Source organism: Paramormyrops kingsleyae, chromosome 25 (assembly GCF_048594095.1).
Source record: "Paramormyrops kingsleyae isolate MSU_618 chromosome 25, PKINGS_0.4, whole genome shotgun sequence".
Classification (NCBI taxonomy): Eukaryota; Metazoa; Chordata; class Actinopteri; order Osteoglossiformes; family Mormyridae; genus Paramormyrops; species Paramormyrops kingsleyae.
In genome coordinates, this window is record NC_132821.1 from 26,341,318 (window position 1) to 26,366,338 (window position 25,021).

General features: G+C 44.1%; 1 protein-coding gene across 2 annotated transcripts in view; it reads left to right on the forward strand.

Annotated features, from left to right (window-relative positions):
• The window catches only part of tll1 (tolloid-like 1), a 54,461-nt gene that overhangs the window by 26,613 nt on the left and 2,827 nt on the right, over positions 1-25,021 (forward strand). For both annotated transcript variants that reach the window (XM_072706931.1, XM_072706932.1), the window contains 11 exons: positions 3,650-3,765; positions 6,078-6,180; positions 6,398-6,514; positions 6,757-6,902; positions 8,494-8,689; positions 9,373-9,498; positions 10,237-10,397; positions 11,073-11,253; positions 16,145-16,270; positions 20,199-20,326; positions 23,149-23,362. In XM_072706931.1, the coding sequence (XP_072563032.1) occupies positions 3,650-3,765; positions 6,078-6,180; positions 6,398-6,514; positions 6,757-6,902; positions 8,494-8,689; positions 9,373-9,498; positions 10,237-10,397; positions 11,073-11,253; positions 16,145-16,270; positions 20,199-20,326; positions 23,149-23,362 (1,614 nt within the window). The remainder of the gene's footprint in view (positions 1-3,649; positions 3,766-6,077; positions 6,181-6,397; positions 6,515-6,756; positions 6,903-8,493; positions 8,690-9,372; positions 9,499-10,236; positions 10,398-11,072; positions 11,254-16,144; positions 16,271-20,198; positions 20,327-23,148; positions 23,363-25,021) is intronic.

Genomic DNA, 25,021 nt, shown 5'->3' on the forward strand with positions numbered 1-25,021 from the left:
TGGATCGTTAACGGGGGTAACAGGCTTGCTTTTTATAGTCGAGTGTTGTCATTGAGACTGTCCTTAAAAAGGAGGCCAGGAATAGCTTTGCGGGATGCCCACATTTTGTGACAGACCTCCCCTGAAGCAGTCGAGCACCGAAAAAGAATGCGGCGACATGACAGAAGCCCTGCCCCCCCCCCCTTTGAACATTACTCAAGTTCACTCAGCGGACAGGACATCAGATTATTCAGCTTTGGACACGCCAATCGCCACTGACCTCACCTCCGCTGAAAGGAGGGGGCGACGGAGGACGTATCACTGCGAATAAATGGCGCCGTTCTGTTTAGAAAGATCCCATTTCGTACGAATTGTTTTTCTTTTCCGACGACTTGGAGAACAGAAGCCTCGAAAATCTTGTACCGTCCCCGAGGCTAGATGTATATTCAGTGGAGTCAAACGCCATTACATCCCGAAATGCTGAGGTCTGATGGAGAAAGATCCTCTGAAGGGCTCGTGTTTCAGAGCTAACACCGGCATGTTTGGGCAGTGTGGCAAATAAACTTCTGTGATATAACTACAATTCCTCTGACATTACTGTGGATGTAACAGTACATTCCTGCCGTGCAGGGGGAGTCCGGCCTACTTGCTAACTTAAGATTTCGACTCCTTTGTTTGTGTGTCCTGACTTGGATCGTTTAGTTTTCATCCTTTTGGGGGGGGGGGGGGGGGACGTTATGTGCCTCAGTGGGTTAGGACTCTGCGTCTGTGATCAGAAGGTTGCTAGTTTAAATCCCAGGCTCGGCAGAGTGATGTCATCATTGGGCGCCCGAGCAAGGCCCTTATCTCCCAATCGCTCCAGGGGCTGCCTGGTCCTGCTTTCTCAAAAAAAAAAAAAGGATGTCACTTTGGATAAAAGCTTTTGTTAAATGTAATGTAATGTTTTGACTGGAAGGTGCTCTGAGGATGAGCCATCTGTCCTCGTTCACTCTTCTCCCTCACTGAGTCTAAGCCCCCCCGACAGCGGAATTGTTCAACCCTCCTCCGCATCCTTTTCACCCCCATTCTCAGCAATTCCCAGGTTCCCCCTCTTCCCGTCTGGCTCCATATGGCCCCCACAGTATGCGTCTCCTGCATTTTGACTATGCCCCGCCCTTTAGTGCACACTGGGCAGGTCTCCTGTCCTCCTGGATGTGGTCAGGAGGCTGCAAAGAGCTGGTGCCAAACCTGCGACCAGAAGAATGCGACGGGGGTCTTCTAGTCGTACCTTTAAAAACACCGACCATACATTCACCTGTCTCTCTGGAAACAGGGTGGAATTTCATCCTCGTTTTTAATCGTTTTTAAGAATCTGATTACAGTGATAGTCGACACGGTTGTTTTTATTCTTCGTTTCCGTTTCTCCAGGCCTCTCCCTTAATGTATGGTGATTTAATGCGATTAGTGTATTAATTAAGCAACCCAATCACTATCTAGCCGTGAGGCAATTCATTTTTTGAAATCGTCGAAAGGATATTTTGTGAACATTTATTTATTTTTTACCTTCCAGATGCAGTTCTAAAGCTCATTGGGCATTAAAGCCCTTTAATGTACCAGTACTTATTATTTATTTATTTATTTATTTATTTATTTATTTATTTATTGTGATTTATATTGAATGATTAAGAGTGATGGACAGTGTCCTGATAATAAGTGGTATTCTGTGAGAAGAAAATCGAGAATTTAGTTTAAATAGTGAAATGTGCAAGATTTGGCAAATTGCCAGTTATACCTGGCATTGCATCTAGATTCTTCCCCTGCCTTGTGCTCTGTTCTTCCTGGAATGGGCTGTACCTTCTTGTCCTGGAAAAGTGGCCAGAAGATGGATGGATGATGTTAAATGTGCAGTGTGTTATATATCAAAATAAGTCTCTTCTCTGCTGTAAATTTTGCATATCTGTGTACTTTCATGAATAGTGATTTCCTAGTGTAAGTACACTTTATAATAAGATGGAACTTATTTATTTATTTACTTGTAAAGGGAATCTGGAGTGTTGCAGTCCTTGATTTAATTCAGTAACCTTGAATTTACATAATGCATACAGATATGTATATCGTGAGGTATATACAGCCACAGTCGCCGAGCTGCTACCTTTTAAAATTCCCACTTTTCAAATGAGCAGGCTGGCATTTTGAATGAGGCTCCGCCCCACTGTGGGTGTGTCTCGCCCTGGTCGTCGGATCTGATTGGCTGGCAGGGGTGGACTTCTGCTGACTGGGAGGAAGTGGTTGCCGCACACCTGGGGTTGTGTGTGTGTGTGTGTGGGGGGTGCTATCGGGGGTGGGAAGTGTATTGTGAGCGACAATGGTTGCCGTGGGGATGAGTTACCAGCGATGGCTTTCGTTGCTGGGGGAAATACGGCTTCTTGGCGTGACGAATCAGTGCATCCTGTAGCTTTCTGAACCGGAACTGGAAATGATAATGCGATTAATCGCGTGGAACCGCAGGAGGTGCGTCAGGGCCTGGATAAGGAGCCCCAATGATTTTTTCAATCATTTAACGAGTAAGGATATTAATCATATTAATCTGCCTTGCTTACTGACAAGGTTTTTTAAGCCACAAGCTGTATGTTGTGAATTTTGAATTATGAAATGCATCACGGCGTTTCAATCAATCAATCAATCAAAACGATAGTGTGGTTCAGATTAAATTGTGTGTCAGTCCACAGTCCATCAGTTAAATACCCCCGATATACTCGGTAGATTTATCTTTACATGGGAGACAATTATGCAGAACAATTGGGGATGGTATATTTTCAAAGCGGTTGGTTTTCGTCATTGTTTTCCCACAGGGGGGGCACAATTAAAGCAAGAGAGAGTAGCCAGTGTGATGCATGACATCAAACAAACCGAAGGCAAATGACAATTGGAACAAAAACAGAATAAAAAGCTGTAAGAAAGGCATAAGAGAGCCAGACACGAGAATTACAGTTGAAGACAAAAGACCCAGTGAAAGAGATGATGGAAAGTAAAGTTCACAGAAAGCCTGAGAGGAGAGATGGGATTTCAATCTGGACTTAAAAGTGATCATAGTGGGTACAGCTAGGCTTGGGCAGTATTATGGTAATCAGAGATGGAAAGATCAGGTCCGGAATGTAGAAACCAAGGTTTTGTTTCAACCAACCAGTTGAGCGTAAAGGTCACAGTCACAATGTATTCTACTGGTTGGTTGAAATGAAACCTTGGTCTGGATTTGAACTTTCCACCTGATGGTAATACAGTATACCGTGGTATTTTGTGTAATCCGTGGTATTTTCGAAATTGGCAGAATGTAATGTGGCAAATTTTATCTCCAAATTGTAAACATTTTAGAATAGCGCTGCTTTCGAAAATACCGTTGAAATACCGTATGACGGCGGGTAATGTCTAATTTATGTGATGGTATGAAAGTGAAGGGGTCGGCTGTCCGGAAGCTTAGGAGCAGCTAGCGTGAAAGTGTGAGTTTTGAGTTAAATGAAAGGCACTCTTTGACCTGCAGGGACTCGCAAATCCTCACACAGCTGACCCTTATGACCGTAAGCTATTGCAGGTAATGAGCTTCGCCTCGTATGCGTGAACCTGGAAAATAAACAAACAAACAAAAAAAAACTCCAAACTAAGATACTGTCCATTATGCATGTTCCTACCGCAGCCTGCGGACAGACGCTACAAGATTCCACCGGCAACTTCACATCTCCTGGATACCCCAACGGATACCCATCCTACACGCACTGCGTTTGGAGAGTATCGGTGACGCCTGGGGAGAAGGTACGGCTTCATTGGATTTCGGCATTTGTTACGAGAGGGACGTTTGAGCTAAGCTTGGCAGGACGCCCCGGAAGGAGCCTTGAGGACGTGAGCGATGTGATTAGCGTGACCGGTGTTGGTGCTATAGTAGGCTGCGTAAATCAATAAAGTGTGCAACTGCGAACTCTGCAAGTCCGCCTGGATCTGTTTTAGCTACGTCAGTCTCTTCGGATAAAACCCCTATTGAAAATCCCCACTAAGCCATAGGGCGATGACATCAAGATGTGCGGTAATATCGTAACGCGTTTTACGGTAGTATGATAATGCCAGGCATACATGTATTTAATGAAAGACAGGTCCTTTTTGTCTTTATGAAAAAGAACGTAAAAAAAAAATTGCCTAGCTGGGAGGAATCACTCCACAATTTATTTTACCCTGCTGTGGTTATTTTAAAAACAAATAAAGAATGAAATGAAACAGTAATGAGGAAATTCCAGAACTTTCCACCTATATTACTAGTGGGCAGAAACTTCTTGCAAAAGCTGAAGTTACCTCCTTAATAACCACCCCCCCTCCCCCCCCCCCGTTCATTTTTTTCTCCACTGTGAGTCCCCCATCCGAAAGTGTTACGAAACTCGGGTCACTGCCGGCCCTTGGCGATCGCTCACGCCACCCCCCGTGCCCCAGCCGCCCCAAGCCAGGCCAAACCGGCTAAACTGATGCGCGGCCCGCATCCCTCCCGCTGTGGCGTTGCGGAATGCGCTGGCGTAGCCAATAAGCCCTCCGGATCCTGCTGACACTCATCCATCGATCCCCCTCCATGGGGACACTGGGCCACACTGTCCCCTTGAACTATACGATGTCTGGTCTGTCCGGCTGCCGAAATCTGCAGTGTTGCAGAACACGCTCTCTCAACGAGGACTGCTCTTATTCAATAACTTAGGCCATCAGTCCTCCCTCCCTCGCCCCCCCCCCCCCCCCAATGCTGCTGTAGATGCGGCGTCGCATATTTGCATTTCTCTGAGCGCTGCATTTTTCGGACAGCCGGCGGAAAGGCCTCTGGCGTGCCCGGGAATTGCAGGTGCATTGTGGGTATTGGCAGCCCGCGTTCTGCGTTCTCTATACAAGGCTTTTAGGCATATTATACATGCACAGACTGCGGGCTGTGTGATTAGGCCTCAGCCGAATCCGCAACGTTGTTGTGTCCATCCATCCGTCCATCCATCCATCCATCCATCCATCAATCCATCCATCCAGTTATTTAGTACAGGGTTGCACAAAGGGCACAAAGCAGAGGACACCCAGGAAAGGTACAGTATAGGCTTGTGCCCCATGAAAGCATATTATTTTGGGACTCCAACCCAGACCAATCCAGTCATGTTCCAAATTTTTAAGGTCCCTGTCACTCACCCTTGGAATCGTCCTAAATTTTCCCTCCCTTCACAGAGCCCCTGAATACAGGATGCCAGTCCATCTTAGGGAAATATTCTTAATGTATCCGGGCTTAATATTAACACATGTTCTTATATACGCTATTTGCAGTGAATTAGCATCAATTTGGGTAATATTCCTAAACTAAACTAACAACAGTTGAGTCCTTGGCAGCTGCATATGGCGTGAGGCTGTGATCGTTTCTGTTAAATTAAAGCAAAGTTAAATGTCTTTGCAGGAGCACAGCATGTGTAAACAGAGAACGATTGTGCCAGAGAGGTCCAGAGTGAAATCCAGCTATTTCACACAAAAAGCCCCAGGATAATTCCATCTCTTACATAAGCGTGTTGCTTAACAGATAAGCAATAAAATACAGCTCTAGTGCAACAATGATGCTGTAACAGTAATGAAGGGGATACTGACAAAGAATTACTTGTGGCGTTTATAAAATATGTAACAATTCTAAGAATGCAGAAATGCTAAGTGTGATATTCAGTCGTGCTCTCTTTTTCAGGTGGTATTGTATAGTAATATTATTGTTTCAGGTATTGTATAATAATATTGTTTCAGGTAGTATTGTACAGTAATATTGTTTCAGGTTGTATTGTATAGTAATACTATTGTTTCAGGTAGTATTCTATAGTAATATTGTTTCAGGTATTGTTGTATAATAATATTTCACCATTATTCTTACTTTTTTCACCACCAGAATCATTTCATATGCACTTATGACAATTAAGGATATAGCTAGGAATTCTGCAACCAATAAAGTGTCACCTTCTCCCCCCAGCAATTTTATATTTAATATATTTGCCATATGTAAACTGTCGGGTCTTCTGAGTCTGCCAGGGTGCCGATGCCCCCACCATACCCCCTGACTGCATTATTGTTGCATTTTCTAGATCGTTCTGAACTTCACCACAATGGACCTGTATAAAAGCAGCTTGTGCTGGTATGACTACATCGAAGTCCGAGACGGATACTGGAGGAAAGCTCCGCTTCTCGGTAAGACTCCTCACGCCGATAGCACCAGAGTTTCCGTAATGATGCGTTCCGGATCTTTCTGTGTGAACGGGAGACCGAAGACGATATTTTTTTCACACCGCGTCAGTTTCGCTTGGCCTAGCGTAAACACTTCATGCTCACTCTCGCTGTAATAACAGTGGATCCGCGCCAAGCGGCAGCCGTTCTTCGGGCGGGATTCAGCTCGTTTGCTTTGCAGGCAGGTTCTGTGGCGACAAGGTGCCTGAGGTTCTGGTGTCCACCGAGAGCCGGATGTGGATCGAGTTTCGCAGCAGCAGTAACTGGGTGGGGAGGGGATTTGCGGCCATGTACGAAGGTACACCTCTCCTTATACCCTGTCACGTCTTAAAGAAACAGCGCGAGTCCTGATTTCAAACCTGTAAACCGCATCAATATCCTCCTCATCCTCTCGCGCCTTTGCAGAAATAAGCTATCCTCCATTTACAGTGCTGAGCCACTGGCTTATTTTGACGAGGTTTTTCTGTCAGATGGTCCGGCAGAGTTAATTCTGGCCCCGAGACTGCTGCTATTTTAAAATCCATCTTCCCCCTTATCTAGCCATCTGCGGAGGTGAGATCAACAAAGACGCCGGTCAAATCCAGTCGCCCAACTACCCCGACGACTACAGGCCGACGAAGGAGTGCATCTGGAAGATAACGGTTTCTGAGAACTACAACGTGGGCTTGATCTTTCAGGCTTTCGAGGTGATTTCTTTGGACGCCTCGCTTTCAAAGGGGGGTGGGTGCTGGAGCAAAGAGTTATCATCAGACGATCACGACTGAGACGCCTCAGACATTGGCTCTGGAAATTATGTCATGACACTCCAACATTCTTACGTATTTATGCACAAAAGAATTGAAAAGATTCACTAACATTTATGACAGGGGGTATCAAGGTGCTCCGGCATGTCTAGAAATACTTCAGGAAGGTCTCAGGTTGGATTTCTTAAATTGCTGAATTTCTGCTGTGTCTGGAAGTCTGAAAGGTCAAAGCAAGACCTTGGTTTTAAAAAAAAAAACAGACACACACGCACCCACACAATGGGTTTCCGCAGGAGTTGCCATTGACGACCACCAATAAACATGATATATTTTCCCCATTTTCCCTGAATGCAGAGTTCAAAGTAACTAGGACCTCTCAGAGTGGCAAAAGCAATAAATAAACTCAGTGGAAGCACTTTCTTTGAGTTATTTCCTGTTTAATTAACTTTAAAGAAGCCCGGCATTTCTCAGGGAAGTGTCAAATAGATTACGGTGTAAATACGAGCCGTATATCCACCGTCTTGGAGGAAATTATGGGTCAAATATTGTCAAGTAATAACAATATAGTTGTCAAGTAATAACAATAATGTAAAAGATAACGATTGGCCTGTTTAGCACGTGGGGATTGGCAGTAGTCGACTGAAGATTAATAGCACCTTGTCACAGCGCCTTGGCCCGAGGTGCTAATTTAAATGCTACGGTCGTCCCTGCGATTGATTTTTCAATTAAGAAAAATGCTGCATCCTTCACACACATGCTGAATGCCCCCCCGCACTCTCAAAAGCAAAGCTTTGTGGGCTCTCCAGACTTTGCAGAAGGAAAAGGCTCCCTCACACCAACATAGTAAATGTTTAACAAGGAGAGGAGCCGGAGAATCCGGTGCCCAAACCTCAGCCAGCTTTCACAGGCACTTCAAGGGCAGCTCCATGCTGCCAGTTGCATCCATGTGACCTCAGGCCCCCCCCTGAAAACCCCACGCAACCACACAACTCGATCCATCGATCCCTTCGATCCCAAACGACGTTTCCCGAAGGCCCCGGCACTGGAATGGCCTCAGAAATCCTGTGAAATCCTGTTTATCTTGGCCTAGATCCGGCCATTAGAAGTACAAGGCGATTGTTTGCATAAGGTATTGTTAATATAATGAAGAAAACACATGTGGCGGCTGTATTATCTACCCCCCCCCCCCCCCAGGCCCCCATGTCCTCAGTCACGTCTTTTCAGAAGAGCGTCCATAAACTGGTCCTTTCTTCTTCCTTCTTGGTTTATTGATGTAACCTTTTGGTGACCAGAGTGTTACCAAGTAGATCAAAGCAGGCGATGAATGATTTGGCCTATCACATGAACAGTAATATTGCAGTGCTGTTTTTGTGCAGAATAATAGTTTAATTTCCTCTGGCGGAAACTCCTTCGTATGTCAGGCAAGACACGTCTGTAATGGCAGAAGTGGACTAATTTTTAAATTCATTTTCCAGCATTATTTTGCATTGTGTCACTTGTATGATGTTACTTAATCCCTGTGCCGTTGTGACAGATCGAGAGGCACGACAGCTGCGCCTACGATTACCTGGAGGTCCGAGATGGGCGCTCAGAGAACAGCCCCCTGATTGGACGCTTCTGTGGCTATGATAAACCACAAGACATCTGCTCTACCTCCAATCACTTATGGATGAAATTTGTTTCTGATGGCACAGTCAACAAGGCTGGATTTGCTGCTAATTTTTTAAAAGGTGATATGTTTCGCATACTCGTTTTAGATACTTTTTCAATGCATTGAATAAGTACAGTACAGGATTATGTATTGTTGAAATGTTACTGGTTCCATTAGTGGCTAGAATCATATATTTCGTAATTTTATATTCATATCCATCCATCTTCCATTTTGTCTAACTCCAGTATCAAACTGGGTAGTAAAATGTAATGGCTTATGTAGGAGCCATAAAGAATCAAACAAATAAGGAGAGAGGGTGCAAAGATGACTTGTGATTCGTTTTAAAACCCCCCTTATGGGGTTTGGAATACGTACATGTGATAAACATTGCATGACATTTTAATTACCGTAGTAATAAGTAATTTAAGTAACAACAAAGACCAGAGGATTCCTCAGGCAAGACCCTTGTGTGTAGAGAGATGCCGCGCGGTGTTCGGTCTTGACAAGTACTTCAGATCTTTAATCTATTCATGCTGCTTGACCAAATGTGACCCGGTCGGCAATAAGGAACAAGTGCGAGGCACTCGACATAAGATGGGTCGGCCTATTAGCCCTTGTCTTAGAGACCCCCACCTGCTCCCGGCGGGGGTCTTAGAGTCCCATGTCCTCGTGGGAAAGCGGAAGACACCCCCTCCCCCCTCCACCACACACACACACACACATAAAAGCCTGTGTCTGTATTCCCCCCCCCCCCCCACCCAGAGGAAGATGAATGTGGCAAAGTCGGCAACGGGGGCTGCGAGCAGCGGTGCGTGAACACGCTGGGGGGCTATAGGTGCGCCTGTGACCCGGGCTACGAGCTGGCGCCGGATAAGAGAAGCTGCGAAGGTACCGTCCCCGTCTCGGGGGCGACGGTGTGTGACTCACTGGGTTATAGTGCCATGCTTGTAATCAGAAGGTCGTTGGTTCAAATCCCGCCCTCATCTGAATTCTTTCACCACTGGACCTGTAAGCAAGACCCTTAATCCCCAGTTGCTCCAGGGACGGTCCGACCCTGTTTCATTTACACGTCAATATGAATGCATGTATCTTCTAAACCAGGGGTGTCAAACTCCAGTCCTGGGGGGCCGGAGCCCTGTGTAGCTTAGTTCTTTCCCTGTTCCACCACTAATGATTCAGCTCAAGAGCTCTGTGGTAATTAGCACAAGGAGTTGAATCAGGTGTGTTAAATGAGGGGAAACCCAAAAATGTGCAGGGCTCCGGCCCCCCAGGACTGGAGTTTGACACCCATGTTCTAATGTTCTAAACTGTAAATGGTATCTGCTACGTCTGTGTCTCACCCACTAGTCTGACTTTCTGTTCTTCTGCTCTGCTGATAATTTAAAAAGGTTTGTTAATGGAGGCGTTAAATCATTTCTGAACCTTATGTGCTTGTACGCCATAGGAAATAAGTGGATATTTGCCCGGAAGATCTGAGGCCGGTATGTGTCGGTACTGAATGAGAGTCAGCGTCTGCTGATCCAGGGTTCGACGCCCCCCCAGGAGTTGGGCTGACAGGCTCTGCCATTCATCACCTCCTTCCGCCCCTCTGCAGCCTCCTCAGCTTTCTGTGCACCTCTCTTTCAGCCGCCTGCGGGGGCCTCCTATCAAAGCTGAACGGGACCATCACCACGCCCGGCTGGCCCAAGGAGTACCCCCCCAACAAGAACTGCGTGTGGCAGCTCGTGGCCCCCGCACAGTACCGCATCTCCATGCAGTTTGAGTTCTTTGAGCTGGAGGGAAATGAAGTAAGCAGAAGCCATACGAGACCCACCATAAACAAATCATATACTCATTGTACTCATATACCCAAGAGTATAATCATATGCTCTTAAAGGGGTCGATATAAGGTAAACTCTGTTGCATGAGTATGTACTCCTATATGTATATGTAGTTCATGTAGTGAGTAAAAAAAATCTGGCTATTCTTCCAGCAAGGGGTATACTCAGAAATATTAAAATGAAATGTAGAAATATAAAAATGCAGTGAATTAATATTTAATACATAGGTGACAATACTCTAAAATAATTTTTAATGATATAAATATGCATTTTAAAATAAGATTAGTTGATATGTATGTGTTCTATTTACGGGAGTGCTGTCTTGCTCAGTGCATGTTAGGACACTACCCGTGATCAGAAGGTTGCTGGTTCAAATCCCAGTTATCTCTCTTTTGGGCTTTGGATCAATGCCCCGATGGATGGTTTTGCGTCCACAAAAAAAAAAAAATTGTGTCGCTTCGGAAACGAAAGCTTCTGGTAAACAAATAAACCGCAAATTTCACACGAATACATTTCAAAACGCAGCGCTAAAGGTTAGCTGAGTGGCGGCTATGCTAACAGGTACGGCGCAGCGATGCTGTCCGGCTGACCGAGGGGACACGCTCCTCCTGTGACGACCCCTTCTCTCTCTTTCCACTCGAGGTGTGCAAATACGACTACGTGGAAGTGCGCAGCGGCCTCTCGTCCGACTCCAAGCTGCACGGGAAGTACTGCGGCACGGACGTACCCGAAGTCATCACCTCCCAGTTCAACAACATGAGAATCGAGTTCAAATCCGACAACACAGTGTCCAAGAAAGGGTTCAAGGCTTACTTCCTTTCAGGTATAAGTGGGTTGTTTTCCTGCCCAGTTTCATTGTGTTATGCAGGAGCGCATAACATTTTACAGTTGTTATTTTCATCTGACACATGCATTCTTTTCTTGTTGCCTATTTTAACCCGAAATGAAAGGCTGTCGATGAGCCATTTGATGTCTTTGATGTCTCTCACTTACTTAGAGGCTAACTTTGGATGCTTTTTTTTATCCTGTTAGGCTTATTTCCAGGGCATGGGCTGTGTCTGGCATTCTCTAAATTGAGCATGCTCTCTGGTACTGATCTCACTCCTGCTCCCTCAATGTAAACAAATACTCCATTATAAATTCAGCCAATCCCTTTCAGTTAATTGGTCCGTCGTCTTTGATTGTCCTTTATATCTGTGTGGTTCAGTGAATAATACAATATATTAATACAGTATACCTCATTACATGACAATATATGCCAGTTTTCCATGCACTCAGTATGTTTCGATCCCCAAGTATCAAGCCGTTTATATGTTTTTTGACAAGCTGGTCGTACAAAGTTTTGTGAAACTGTTCAGTTTATGCTCTAGGAGGATGAGTGTGTGCATGTGTGTGTGAGAGAGAGAGAGAGAGAGAGAGAGAGTGTGTGTGCAGGTATATCCTACTGTATGGGGGCACAATGTCCCCAAAACGTGATGAATACCTGTTTTTTTCCCCTTATGGGGACCAGTTTCCTGGGGGGGGGGACTCAATTTAATAAAAATCTGTGACTGCAATGAAAAAACTAAAAATGTATTTCTCTTAGTTACTTATGGTTATGGCTAGGACTGGGTAGGGGTTAAGGTTGTCATAATTAGCGTTAGCATTTTTCCCATAGAAATGAATGAGCGTAACCCAAAAAGATATGAATACATTACTGTGTGTGTGTGTGTGTGTGTGTGTGACTGACGTGCTGCTGTAGGTACGGACACAATGTCCAAAATGTCTCTGAAGCACCTTTAAGGGTGGATGAAAGAGCAGGTGCTTGCTGGAGATAACGTTCACTGTGGGTACAGACTGCAGGTTCATAGCTCTCTAATAATGAAGATTCAGGTGAAGCTTTTTTTTGGAGGACCTTACTGAAGCCTTCTGAAAAATATTTTTAGTTAATATGAGCAATGACGTAATTTCAAAATAAAAGCCTCTCAGCGTTAATGGGGCCTGAATGGAACCTGCTATCCATGCAGGACGTGATGAACGGAATTTATGAAACACATATGAATCACAAGTTTTTTTTGTTGCCATCTTGATTGGACTTGAATTCTGTAGCCCAGGAAGACCATCCTTTGCTGCTTGTTCAGTCATAGGGGGTGAGGCTGAGGCGAATCACGGAAAGCTAAGTGGAAATGGGGCGACGCTCTCTTCTGCCCCCTGCTGGGGAGGCCTCTGCATTGTTTTTTTCTCGAGCGGTCGCTGACAGAATGGCAGTGTGTCTGTGATGCCGAAATGCTGTTTTCTGATGTTTTTAGTAGAGCTTTAACCATTGGCTCAAACGGTGGTCGCACAGTTTATGTCTTGTATGTGATTACTTGGGATTCGCACCCGTGTTTGACGTGTGCGTGTCGACACAGGGTTCACGGCTGGTGCCCACGCTGGCACACTTCTCTCCCACAGACAAGGATGCTTCCTGCAAAGAGAGAATTTTTGTTTTTCGATCGTGCAAGGACGTGACACGCTTTGCCCTCTCTGGTCTGGTGCGTAAAACGGAGAAAGCGGCTGCCTCTGACGCGGTCAGAGGTACGAGGACACGCCCCCGCTGGGCCCCAAATCAAGTATCTGCCACTGGTAATGGATCTTCCCCGCCGATGGACTGAAAAGAATCCATTCGCACCTGGGGAAGATGGATTCTTTTTCCTGCCTGCAACAAATGGATCACTTTTCCAGCGAGGATGCATTTGTTGGCCATCAACATCGCGGCAGGTCGCGATGGCATAAACTGACGCTTGCCTCTTTTTAGCGGAATATTTAATAACCAGCAAAACGGCGTGCCGTTTCCAGCAGCTTAGCGTTTTCGTACAGTAACATTGCGATCTGAAACACCTTTTTTTCCCAGTACTTTATAACATAATAAATATAATTACATCTGATTTAATTATGTTAACACAGCTAACCATTTAATTTAATGTTAATGAAACGTGAAACGTGAATTTGTTACGATATTGACTTGACATGGCATCTGCGATTAACAGCGGTAGAACGCAAATGTAGCTCTGTACAGGTAACTACCAAATGGAGGCCAATAGAAAGGGCTTTAAAAGGGTCAGCCACTAAAAACTGCTAGTGCACTGGATCTCAGGACAGAATCCATTAAGGCCCTGAACTTCACTAGAAGAATGCCTTAGTATTTTTGGTAGCACTTTACTTAGGGGGTACAAGTAACTTAGTAACTCAGTTACTACTCAAGTACAAATCATGAACAGATACAGTAACTGCATGAAATACATGAACCGTTATGATTGATTAATGATGAAAGAACATGTGATCATGTATGTAAATAACACAGTTATTTAGTTAATTAATTGGTTAATTAATACATTAAGATTGTAACTACTACATATAAAGTGCTACCCTATTTTTCAGTGGGGCAATCTATCTTTTCTATAAAAATCCCGCGTATGTTTTTCAGAGCATTCATTGATCCCTGTTCCCCTGTGGATGGGAACTTTGAGAGAGAGTGGAAGGTCCCACTCAATCAGGATTAAACATTTCGCCATAACTTGGAACAGCTTTATGTTTCTTGGCATCTACCTTTCCCACAAAGGACGGAGTAGAACTAAACCAGGCCAGGAACATGCACCCGGCAGTGTGGAAGATCTGTACCCCATCAAGGACTCCTTTCTCATAGTCACAGAGACTCTCCTTCTAAAACTGATTTCCAAATTATTGTTAAAGAGACCAGCTTTGCTTGTTGGCATTTACTCTTCCCTCTACGGGGTTGAGTAGACCAAACTTTTGCCAGGAAAATATGCCCCGCAGCACAACAGAGCTGTGCAACTATAACAACCTCCTTCTCAGTCGCAAAGATCCTTATTCTAGCCATGTTGTCCATTGTATTTTTATACATTCCCCTGTGCATGATGGGATTTTACTCGCTTAATTACCTGAAGAGGCACACCTGAGTTCAATATTGCTTGCCTCCACCAGCATTGTCCCATCTGGGATGTTTATACTTGTCAGGTGTAGAGAAGGTGCTAATCCAATAATATACTGGCAGACTAATGAGTCAGAGAAGGAACGATGAGCATCAGGGATTGTCAGTGTATGGGTTGGAGCAAATGGATCCATTCGCTGTCAGACAGGCTTTTAGAAAGATGAGGCTTTTACTGTTCGCCTCCAATAAGGAGATGGCCAGTTTGAACACACTGTCCAGAAACATCAGTGTGATGAAATTATATTTAAAAGTCACTTTTGTCTAAAGCGACATACAAGTGAGGATCAGGGAGCAGGATGCCGGGAGGAATTTGGGACTAAGGGATATACTCAAGGAACCAAACGTGAAATAATTCTGCCAGACAAGGGACTGGAACCAGCAACCTTCTGAGCATAGGCGCTGAGTTTTAATCCACAGACTTACACAACACCCTCTCTAATAGCTCCTTCGTGGCCTCCACGGGAAAAGGGTCATACTGACTCAGCGTCATCTTCACTCAGGACATCCAAGGGACGGCACCTTGTTGGCCGAAGGCCGGCGGGCTCGAACCCGGTCCTGTCAGCACGTGCTGTTGATCCCCAGGCTTATGAATAAACATTTCAGCTGGCTTCAGCTTCGCCGGGTCAAGAGAAAAGTGCTGGATGTGCAATACTCGTTTATACACAATACAGCTGCGGAGGCATTAGGACACAGTGTGTACTGTATACAGTATTCACAGGAGAAATGCAGTAAGCAAAAGAGTCGCGCAAGTTCGTCAAGAACTACAGAGTTACCGAGAGGTTTTGCAGTTGCTGCAGGATTCAGCCAAAAAGTCAACTCTCTTCGCACTGTGAAAAAGCCCTCAGGAGTAGCTTTAGGCTGGTTCCACCGCCATGATGGCTACGATTATGCGAAACACCCTTTTTAAACTCCGAATGTATGCTGATGTGTAACAGGCACTGCTTCTGAGACGACACAACAACTAACATACTAGGGCTACCCCCTTCTTGGGGGGTTCAGTGGGTCTCCCACACCGACCTTCCCCAGTTAACTCTCACTTCTTTTAACAGACTGAAAGACTCACTGAAAGACTCAGTATTCTTGACTCTACATGCTGTCTTTCAGTGGGTTCTGCTTAATGTGTTACATTGATTTGTTTGTAATACATTTGCTGTTTTTTTGCGGTCTTTAGTAAGAATTTATCCACGTTGATCACTGAATACATAAGTAATTGATTTATAATTTGTCCCATCTTACTAATAATAATAATAGCTAGCCCCCAATATCATAATAATAGACTTTTATTTTGTTAAAGCATTCATGCTGCTTTTTTTCTGTTATCATGTTACCATATGACTAAACCAACATATCCTCCTGATACCCAATGAAAAAAGTGTCCTTCAATTTTAGGTTATTTGTCTTTGGAGGAAATAAAACATCTTACAATTTATTTTAATTTTTAATTTCACAGCATGTCCTCTTTAGTGTACAAGAGGAATAAATATGTCTCCTTACATCAGTGAAAAGATAGATGCAAAAACAAAATGTCCACTGCAATGGACATAAATGAATGGGTGGGGTCTCAGGAGGATATATTGATATACCCAGTTATTACTTAATGTTTCAAGGCTATTGCAGGAGAGGGTTTATTGAGTTGAGTACGAGTGTGTTGATGAGCTCTTTTTCCCATAAGCACATGTTCCAGTCCTACTCTGCTCTACACCGCTGTGGAGCCATTGACACTCGTCTCCCACAATCCCCGCAGACAAGGACGAGTGCGCCAAGGACAACGGGGGCTGTCAGCACGAGTGCGTCAACACCGTAGGAAGCTACGCGTGCCAGTGCCGCAATGGATTCGTGCTGCACGAAAACAAACACGACTGCAAAGAAGGTATGTATCTGGGGGATGGGGATGGGGATTCAAGCTGGTCATCAGACAAACGTCTGTTTGGCATCTGTGCTACAGGACCTACATCCATTATACCACAGTCAGGAATAAACAGGAAGTAATTTTAGCACAAATACAATCACGCATAATACAGTCGAGATTCAACGTTAGCGGAAAATGAGCTGAAATTGCATAAAACTCCAAAGTGTTTTATGCAATTGGAGTTTTCATGAAAACTCCAATGTGTTTTTATTCTGATTTTGAGATGGTTTCTCTGATGACCAGGAGAGACGAACCACAAACTACTTTAGCTCCCTGCTGTCATTGCAGAATGAGTTTGATTTGAAACATCTGGCCATTCCTGAGGCTTCAAAGCAGCTGTCCTGTGGTCTCAGTACGATTCTGTTGTCTCTGTCGCTTCCCTCTATTAGACAAAGAAGCAGATACCAGCACTCCAGTGATGTATGCTGGTTCAGTTACAGGACTGTTTTTTTTACAGTCTTTCACATACCAATGACTAGTCTTTCTGGGCGTGGAATTTCTCACAAAGCATACATAATGTATGATTCTCAAGGTTTATACGTCACACCCAAATGTGATTTTGTGTTGATGACAGATGGAAGTCATTTGTATCAGTCTCCAGGACAACAAAAGGACGTTTGTCAGTGGTCTGCCGAAGGGGGAACTCCATCGCATGGAGGGTGATGCCTTTTTCAACATTCGAAGCGTTCAGAATATCTGGTTCATTGGACCTTTCGGAGTTAATGGAATCAACAGGGTCACCGTTGCTCTGGAGAAAGTGAGATCTGCTGATGTATATTCAGCAGGATATGATTTCACATTGTTCTGTTACATCTGCACATTTGAGGCAAGGTGTCATATTGGGGACGCAATGGATTTTAGTGTGCGAATGCAGACTTTAACATAATATCTGGCATTCTGCGGCCATACAAAAGCATACTTATGCAGATGGATTCCAAAGAAAACATAATTCAGGCTCCCAATGCTGTACTGCACTGTTTACTACTCAGATAGGGGTTGGCCTAATGGCACAGGCCCTCGTGAGGCGTGGTTTACGTCTGCTTTGATGCTGAGTTTTCAGCACGCTGTGATGTGCTACGTTACATCTTTGAACAGTGGAACTGTATGAATCATTTGCAGGTGCAGAACAAAACAGCCAATAGCCTTCCAGATACAAAGGACCCATAGAGTACTGTGCCACATCTGCCACTTTATAGGCAAAAGGAACCGTTCCTGTGGACCTTCAGCATCAGGAATAATAGAATTATCAAGGCTATCATACCTAAGTCAGATGGAAATTTCTCACTGCATAGGATAGGAAGTCACAGGAGTTAAGAGTGCTAAATTGGCGTAAAAATATTAATTATGGGTGTCACAATGACAGTTAAAGTTTTTTGAACTGTCTAGAAATTGAGTCGAACATGTGTAGAAGTAAACAATAAACAAATCATTTACTGTTATAAACTCTATACGGCTAGATGCAGGATGATTATACACAACAGTAACAGTGGCTTAGGAGATACCTAAAATATCTGATGCTCGCACATTAATATTCTCTCCAGCAAATTAAATTGACTTCCTACTCTTACTTTAATAGCTCATGCATTTTACTGCCAGAGGGAGATCGCGGCTGTCTGATTAAGGGGCTAATTAAGGGAGAACAGAGCTATCAGCTTGTCATTAAAGCACATATCAACAATCGCTGCTCCAGCCTCCGCAGCTCGTGCAGCTCCGGTCGCTCGTCTCCCGTTTAACCTGTCTGGCTGCTTTACGTTCTGATCAGTGAGATAATCTGAAACACATTCACCCTTCACACTTCTATGAACTTCCGGCAAGAGGGAGGGGGAAAGAAACGGACACACGTAGAAAATAAAAGTCTTGTCCCTGACGTGCTTGATGCTATTTGGCAGACTACAAAAGGGTAGGAGAAAAGCAAGAATTTCAAAATAAAAGTCTTGTCCCAACCATTTGGATGCAATGCTACTTCACAGACATGCGAGAGAGTGGGGAAAAGTAAGGATTTCAAAATAAAAGTCTAGCCCCAGCCATTCAGACTTAATGCTATATGACAGACATGCAAAAGAGTGGGAAAAAGTTTGAATTTCAAAATTAAAGTCTTACCCCAGACATGTAGACTTAATGCTATTTGACAGACTTGTACATTACCTTTTTTAATTAACCAAAATACACCCTGTTTTTTGCCACCTAAACTGTTCTCTTCACTGATAAAAAAACAGTATTGTTGGGCTGTTTTGTGGGAAGCAAACAACCAGTAGTAATTAGAGAGGCTGTATGGAGGGAACTGGGACGCCAAACATTCTTTGGATTTGTCCATAGTTTAAGACCCTTAGAAGGTTTCAGAAGTAACAAGAGGGAGTGAGTTGAGGTTTTAGTCACCGATTGATGCTCTTCCTTGAAAAGCTCTGGCCAACTGTTACACAGTAGGCGGGGAGTAAAATACGTCTGGCAGTCGATTCGCTCGTCCGGGAAACATAGACGAGGAAAGACCATGCCACTTGCCAGCATCAATATTTTAGCGAGAGATCTATTGCATGAATGTTGTTCATACTTCTGCTAAGGTATGCCGGCTACCACCTGACGCTGAGTTATTGTGCTGGTGCCAGAATTAAAATGCATCCATCCATCCATCTTTCTCCCAAGCTCTTGTCCAGTATAAGGTGAAGGGTTGTTCACTAGATGCACTTTACCAATTTGTCATAAACATGGATTCCATTGTAAATCTTTACAGTTCAGTGAATGGAAAATATTATGTATAATAATTTAAGCATTTAATAACATCTCAATTTAAGCATAGTTCTTTGACTTACCCGTGACAAAGAAAGCAAACATTTACAAAATAATGATGTCAAACTTCAAAGCTATTTGAAAAACATGCAACGACAGTCTCACGTCTTGTGTTTACTTAGTAAGCAGGGTTACCTGATATGCAGTGTTGGGCATGTCAGGTCCAGAAAAAAAAATCCAGACCAAGGTTTTGTTTCTACCAACCAACTAAGCATAAAGAAACACAGTCACAGAGAACTCAACAGGTCGGTAGAAACAAAACCTTGGTGTGGATTTGTAGTTTCTGAACATGAAATGCCCAACACTGGTGATATGTGTTTATATATGCCCACAAACGTTTCATAACTGACAGCATTTGTAGATTATGAATTGCAAACATCCCTTATTAAGGAAGTACGTGATCTTTGCTTTATGTTTGTTGTATGCTAAGCAATGCTAGTTAGCAAGGAGCAGTAAGCTGATTGACTGGGTAGTGGCCGAGCATGCTCAGTGTGGTAAATACATTCACTTTACTCATATATTGCTTGAAAGTCTATTTTTGACATCTGTTACAGTAAGATGGTAAGACAAATATTAATAGTTCCATACAGTACACTTTTTTCAGGAAATGCAATTTGATAGTAGCATGCTGTCTATAATAATATAATGACATAATAATAGCATCTTAGTACATATTTTGTTATATTTTGGTATCAGTTCCATATAATTGCTTTGGTTATGTTTACTTTCTGTAGATTTTAATGTTTCACTCAGCAATATTCCACAGGATGAAATCCATCCTTATCTTTTGGCTGCCAACGTCTTTCAGGAAATTCATACTGAATGATTTTTTTTTTCCAATTCAGGATGAATTTCAGCTGCGTGTCAGATTTTTCTGCCGTGAGCAGAAAAAAAATGAGGGTAATATCTTTGAGAAATTCACCTGAATGACAGGATAATGACCTATATGCGCGGGAAGGTAATTTGGTGAAATATGACTTCACAGTTCGCCATTAAACGGAAGCGCTTATCCGTCAGAGCAGACGAGGCATGAGGTCGTTCCGGGACGTGGCCTAGTTTCTCTATTTGTGTGTCCAAACTCGGTTGCTTTATCTTGTGGTTTCAGCGGAATGCGAGCACAAAATCCACAGCCCCAGTGGGACCATCAGCAGCCCTAACTGGCCTGACAAGTACCCCAGCCGCAAGGAGTGCATCTGGGACATCACCGCCACACCCGGCCACCGTGTCAAGATTGTGAGTGCTCCTTAACCCCCCCGAAACATCTCGCATTCCCCTTTCAGCCGTCACAAAAGGGACTACAAATCTGGCCGTGGCTCCAGTGTATACTATATGTAAAAACTGTAACTGACATCTGCAGCATAATATCACTTCCTGGACTCACTGGGAGAGGACAGAGTCTCCTGCTTGCCAGTGGGACAGACACCGCTTTGGACAATACCAACAATATAGGGGTGTGTGTGTGTGTGTGCGTGATATATATCTGATCTGGACTATACCAATGGAAGACAGGGTACAAGTACTCATATAGCAGTCCTGACATTGCAGGGCCTGGATTTATGAAATTTTATTTATGTTTGTTTTATTCAAATTAACTGGCGTGCCATCCAGGGTGTACCCATGCCTTGGGAGCTGTTCTGTCTGGGAAAGTACCCCCCCCCCCCCACTTGTGACCCTGATTAGGATGACCAGTTAGAAGATGGATGGATGGATCTATCAGATGACATACAAGACAGGCTAGGACTCCATATGTTATGCACTCTTACATCAGTGTTTCCCAAATCAGGTCCTTGGGGACCCCCAGCCAGTCCATGATTTTGCTCCCTGGGAGCATAAATGTGGACTGTCTGACAGGGAGCTGAGAGGGAGCATAAATGTGGACTGTCTGACAGGGAGCTGAAAGGGAGCATAAATGTGGACTGTCTGACAGGGAGCTGAAAGGGAGCATAAATGTGGACTGTCTGACAGGGAGCTGAAAGGGAGCATAAATGTGGACTATCTGACAGGGAGCTGAAAGGGAGCATAAATGTGGACTGTTTGACAGGGAGCTGAGAAGGAGCATAAACATGGACTGTCTGTGGGTACCCAAGGACCAGGTTACTCAATATAACAATGTATTAGCAAAAATCATTTAACAAATGACAATATTTGCATAAACTATTTGTACACAATTTCCACAAAATGACTGTAATTTGCCATTTCTGCCAGCACATTTTCCCTTCAGAGTGATATGTCATAATATAAGCAGCTAGCTGTAGTCTGGTTAAAAGGCTCAATGCACAGTAAATCCTAATAAGATCATGAAACACAAAGACAGCAAGACAATTCTCGCAAAAGACAAAACAGATAATGGCTGTTACCGGATTAATCGTTTTGTCGTATTTTGTCGAGAGTGTGCTCTCTTAAACGGTCAGTTCCTGCTTTTTCATACATGTGTTCTTTTAATCTTTCTGGTTTATATAGGCTGCCCTTCAAGGACAGCTGTCGGTGTCTAGTGCTGCTTTGGCGAGATTACAGTAGCTTTGTTGTCGCGGTACACTATTATTTTGCGCGACGGGGGGCTCTGTTTTCTAGGATTTCATCACCGAATTGCACCTTCCTCCGTCCCACATAGACTGAGAATTAAATTCCAAGGATTTTAGCTAGGAAGCATGAACTTCCTTGGAAAAACTAAACAAAGTCTTTGCAAACAGTTCTGGGTCTTCAGATCTGGAATGGGGGATGTGGTGAGATTGCTTTTTCACCAGCTAGATATAAGAGAGCCGTGTGAAAAAGTGAAAACAGCACCCCCCCCAGTCTAGAAATGGCCTCTGCTATTCGCACAGAAGACCCATGAAGCTGCAGTCTGTCTGAAATGGATCCACGTATGACCTTTTAATATCTTTGGCGGGGGTTATGCATAGCATGGCTGTCTGAAAATGGAAAGGTGCTTCAAAAAGTTGCTCTGAAGACTGGGGTTGGGGGGGGGGGGCAAACAGATGGCGGGGCACATTTAAATCTGCCCCAGCCTGAACCTGCACAGGGTTAGCTGCTTAGGAGAGAGTATCCCCCGTGCCTGATGATGACAGCGGGAGGGGGAGGGGGGAGTAATCCTCCCAGAGCCTGTTCATGTTTCTCTGCAAAGGCCAGCGAGGGGAGTGGCATGGCGGTGCAGCGGTTAACACTGTCACCCCCCCCCCTCTCAGGGGCTGGGGTTCGAGTCTCCGCTCTGGCACTACATGTGTGGGGAACGCATGTCTTTAGCTCACTTGCCAAAGTGAAACAGACTCGCCAAACTGTCAATGGCTGGTGTACGCTTGAATGAAGATAAACATTAAATCCTTCCTACACAGTTGCCATCTGTATACAGCCCAGTCATGCACATTGACTGAGAAGTGGTTCCCCCCACCTAAATATGATGGTGATAATGTGTAGGATACTAAGACCTACAGAGAACAGAAGTGATTTCAAACTGTAACTGTAAGATTGTTCATCACACACACAATGGTCCCCACAATGTAATATAAATATAACACACACACACAGAGGTTTGTAATTATATCTTTCTATGGGGAAAACTCTAATCCCAACACGATGACCTTAACCCCTACCCAGCCCTAATCTTAACCATAAGTAACCAAACAAAATAAAAACAAATACATTATTGTATACAGCTTTGAATCTTTGTCTTAGAAGGATTACATGTCTGGAAGCGACACAGCTACTTTTAAAAACTTTAAACTGTATTTTATTTAATCCTGGGCAAATCATTTTTACTCATACACCTAACTTGAATTCAGAGTTTTTTTTATTCAGATCTAGTTTAACTGAAGATTCAGAAATCAATGAAGCCACACGAAAGCCTCTCCTCGGCCTACAAGAGGCAGGCAGACACACAGCAAGCGAAATCTGTAGATCCCCCAGGGCTTCTGAGTAAATTCCACTCCCTCCTCCCTGTTTAATTTGTTATTTCCGTTAGATTCAAAGAACCATTGTGAGATAATGCTGTCCACACAGTCGACGAGTGAACTCTGAAACGCTGAAGGCCCTCCGTCTCTCCCCCTCTCCCCCTCTTTCAGTCCTTCAGCGAGTTCGAGATCGAGCAGCACCAGGAGTGCGCTTATGACCACCTGGAGGCTTTCGACGGCAACAGCAACAAGGCAGCCATCCTCGGGCGCCTGTGCGGCAGTAAACTCCCGGAGCCCCTGATCTCCACGGGCAGCAGGATGTACCTCAGGTTCATCTCCGACGCCTCCGTGCAGAGGCTTGGCTTTCAGGCCACTCATTCCACAGGTCAGCCTTGCCGCGGGTGAGGGTGGCCCGTGCCCTTACCGCACTTCCCACAATGCCCCTGTCCACCTATCGTTATTCCCCTTCACCTCTGACTCTACCTCTGCAATTCAATTTACAGTAAGGTTTTTCATCGCTCCCATTTTTTTTAGCTAGTAAATTTCCCAAGAACGCTTAAATATTCTAGTGCCATCTAGTGGCTGTGCCGTTATTAATTCAATTTAGGAATAATGACAATGTTAATCAGCTTTTTTCTATTTAGGCAGACATTAATTTTACAATACCAAATAAAATAATTACATGCAGCAAATCACTGTTGCATTACAGACCAGTAGATTTAACATTATTATCATTTTTTACCGAATTTTGATCTCATAAAAAAAAAATGCAGCTAAATAAGAGTAGAAACCAGCGTTAATACTGTATAACAGGGTTATTCAAATCACTCGAGGTCCGAGCCCTGCTGATTTTCCAGCCTTCCTTTACCCGCGAGCCAGGCGTGAAGCCTCTGACCAATCAGAATCAGTAATTATTTAACTAACTACCTGGGAGACCTGAAAACACGGCCTGGATTTGGAATCGAGGTGCAGATTTGAAGAATCCTGCTGTATATCGTAGAATATGTTCACTTAGATTATATTAGATTGAGTTTTATTGCTATTGTGCCGAGTTCTGGTACAGAGCCAATGAGATGCAGTTAGCATCTGACCAGGTGCAAATATAATACAGCTCTGAAAAAATGAAGAGACCATTGCAACGTTTTAAGTTTCCCTTATTTCTCAATGTATAGGTATGCGGCTGTGTAAGATATAGCAGGGCTTCTTCCTTGCTTTATGGATATTCAGTCCTGCTTCTAGGAGCCTGATATGAACTGTCCTAGCAGTGCACTTCACACCTGCACTTAATGCTTCCCATTCTTTTTGAAGGTCACTTAAGGTCGTCGTCCGATTTATGAGGCACTGCCTGATAAGCTGACAGTCATTTCTGGCATTAGAAAGTCACTCCTGCCCTCTGCCAGGCTGGTTTTTGGTTTTTGCCAGTGTCTCCTGCTTCACCTTATTCTTCTGTACTGCTGTCTTAGGAACTTAGAGCCTGGAAGCAGCCTGCCTCACAGTGTAGCCTCTGCCAGCAGAACCAGCATTAAACCAGGATTTATAAATGCAAATAAAAAAAATATATAGAGAGTGGGCTCAATGTATTCCAGAGCACAATAAATACAATTAAGTATAAATAAATTATAGATAAATTATGAATATACATTCTGTGCAAAATATGCATGAGATAGTCTGTAACATAAGGTGCAGACAGGACGCAGAGAGAGTATGGTTATAAACACATATAATTATCATTTTTTTTCATAAGCATTGTTGTCTATTGTTGTTTGTCTGAAAACTGAGCAGCGGTATTTATGAAGCATAACAGGCAGCAAGCACCACTATCGCATAGGCTGCCTTTCAAAGGACACTGTGCTTGGGGTCCGGCTCATGAACAGCCTTTGGTCTCGCCGTCTCCCGGCTGCGTAATGGACAGGACAGGGTCCCGATCGCCGCCTCTGACGTTGCCTGTTCCAGGAAGCCTGGGGTTGCTCTTGGCAGCCGCTCCTTATTGTGCGCTTTTTAGTAACAGGCTCGGTTAATAGCTGCAGCCTCAGTCGAAATGACT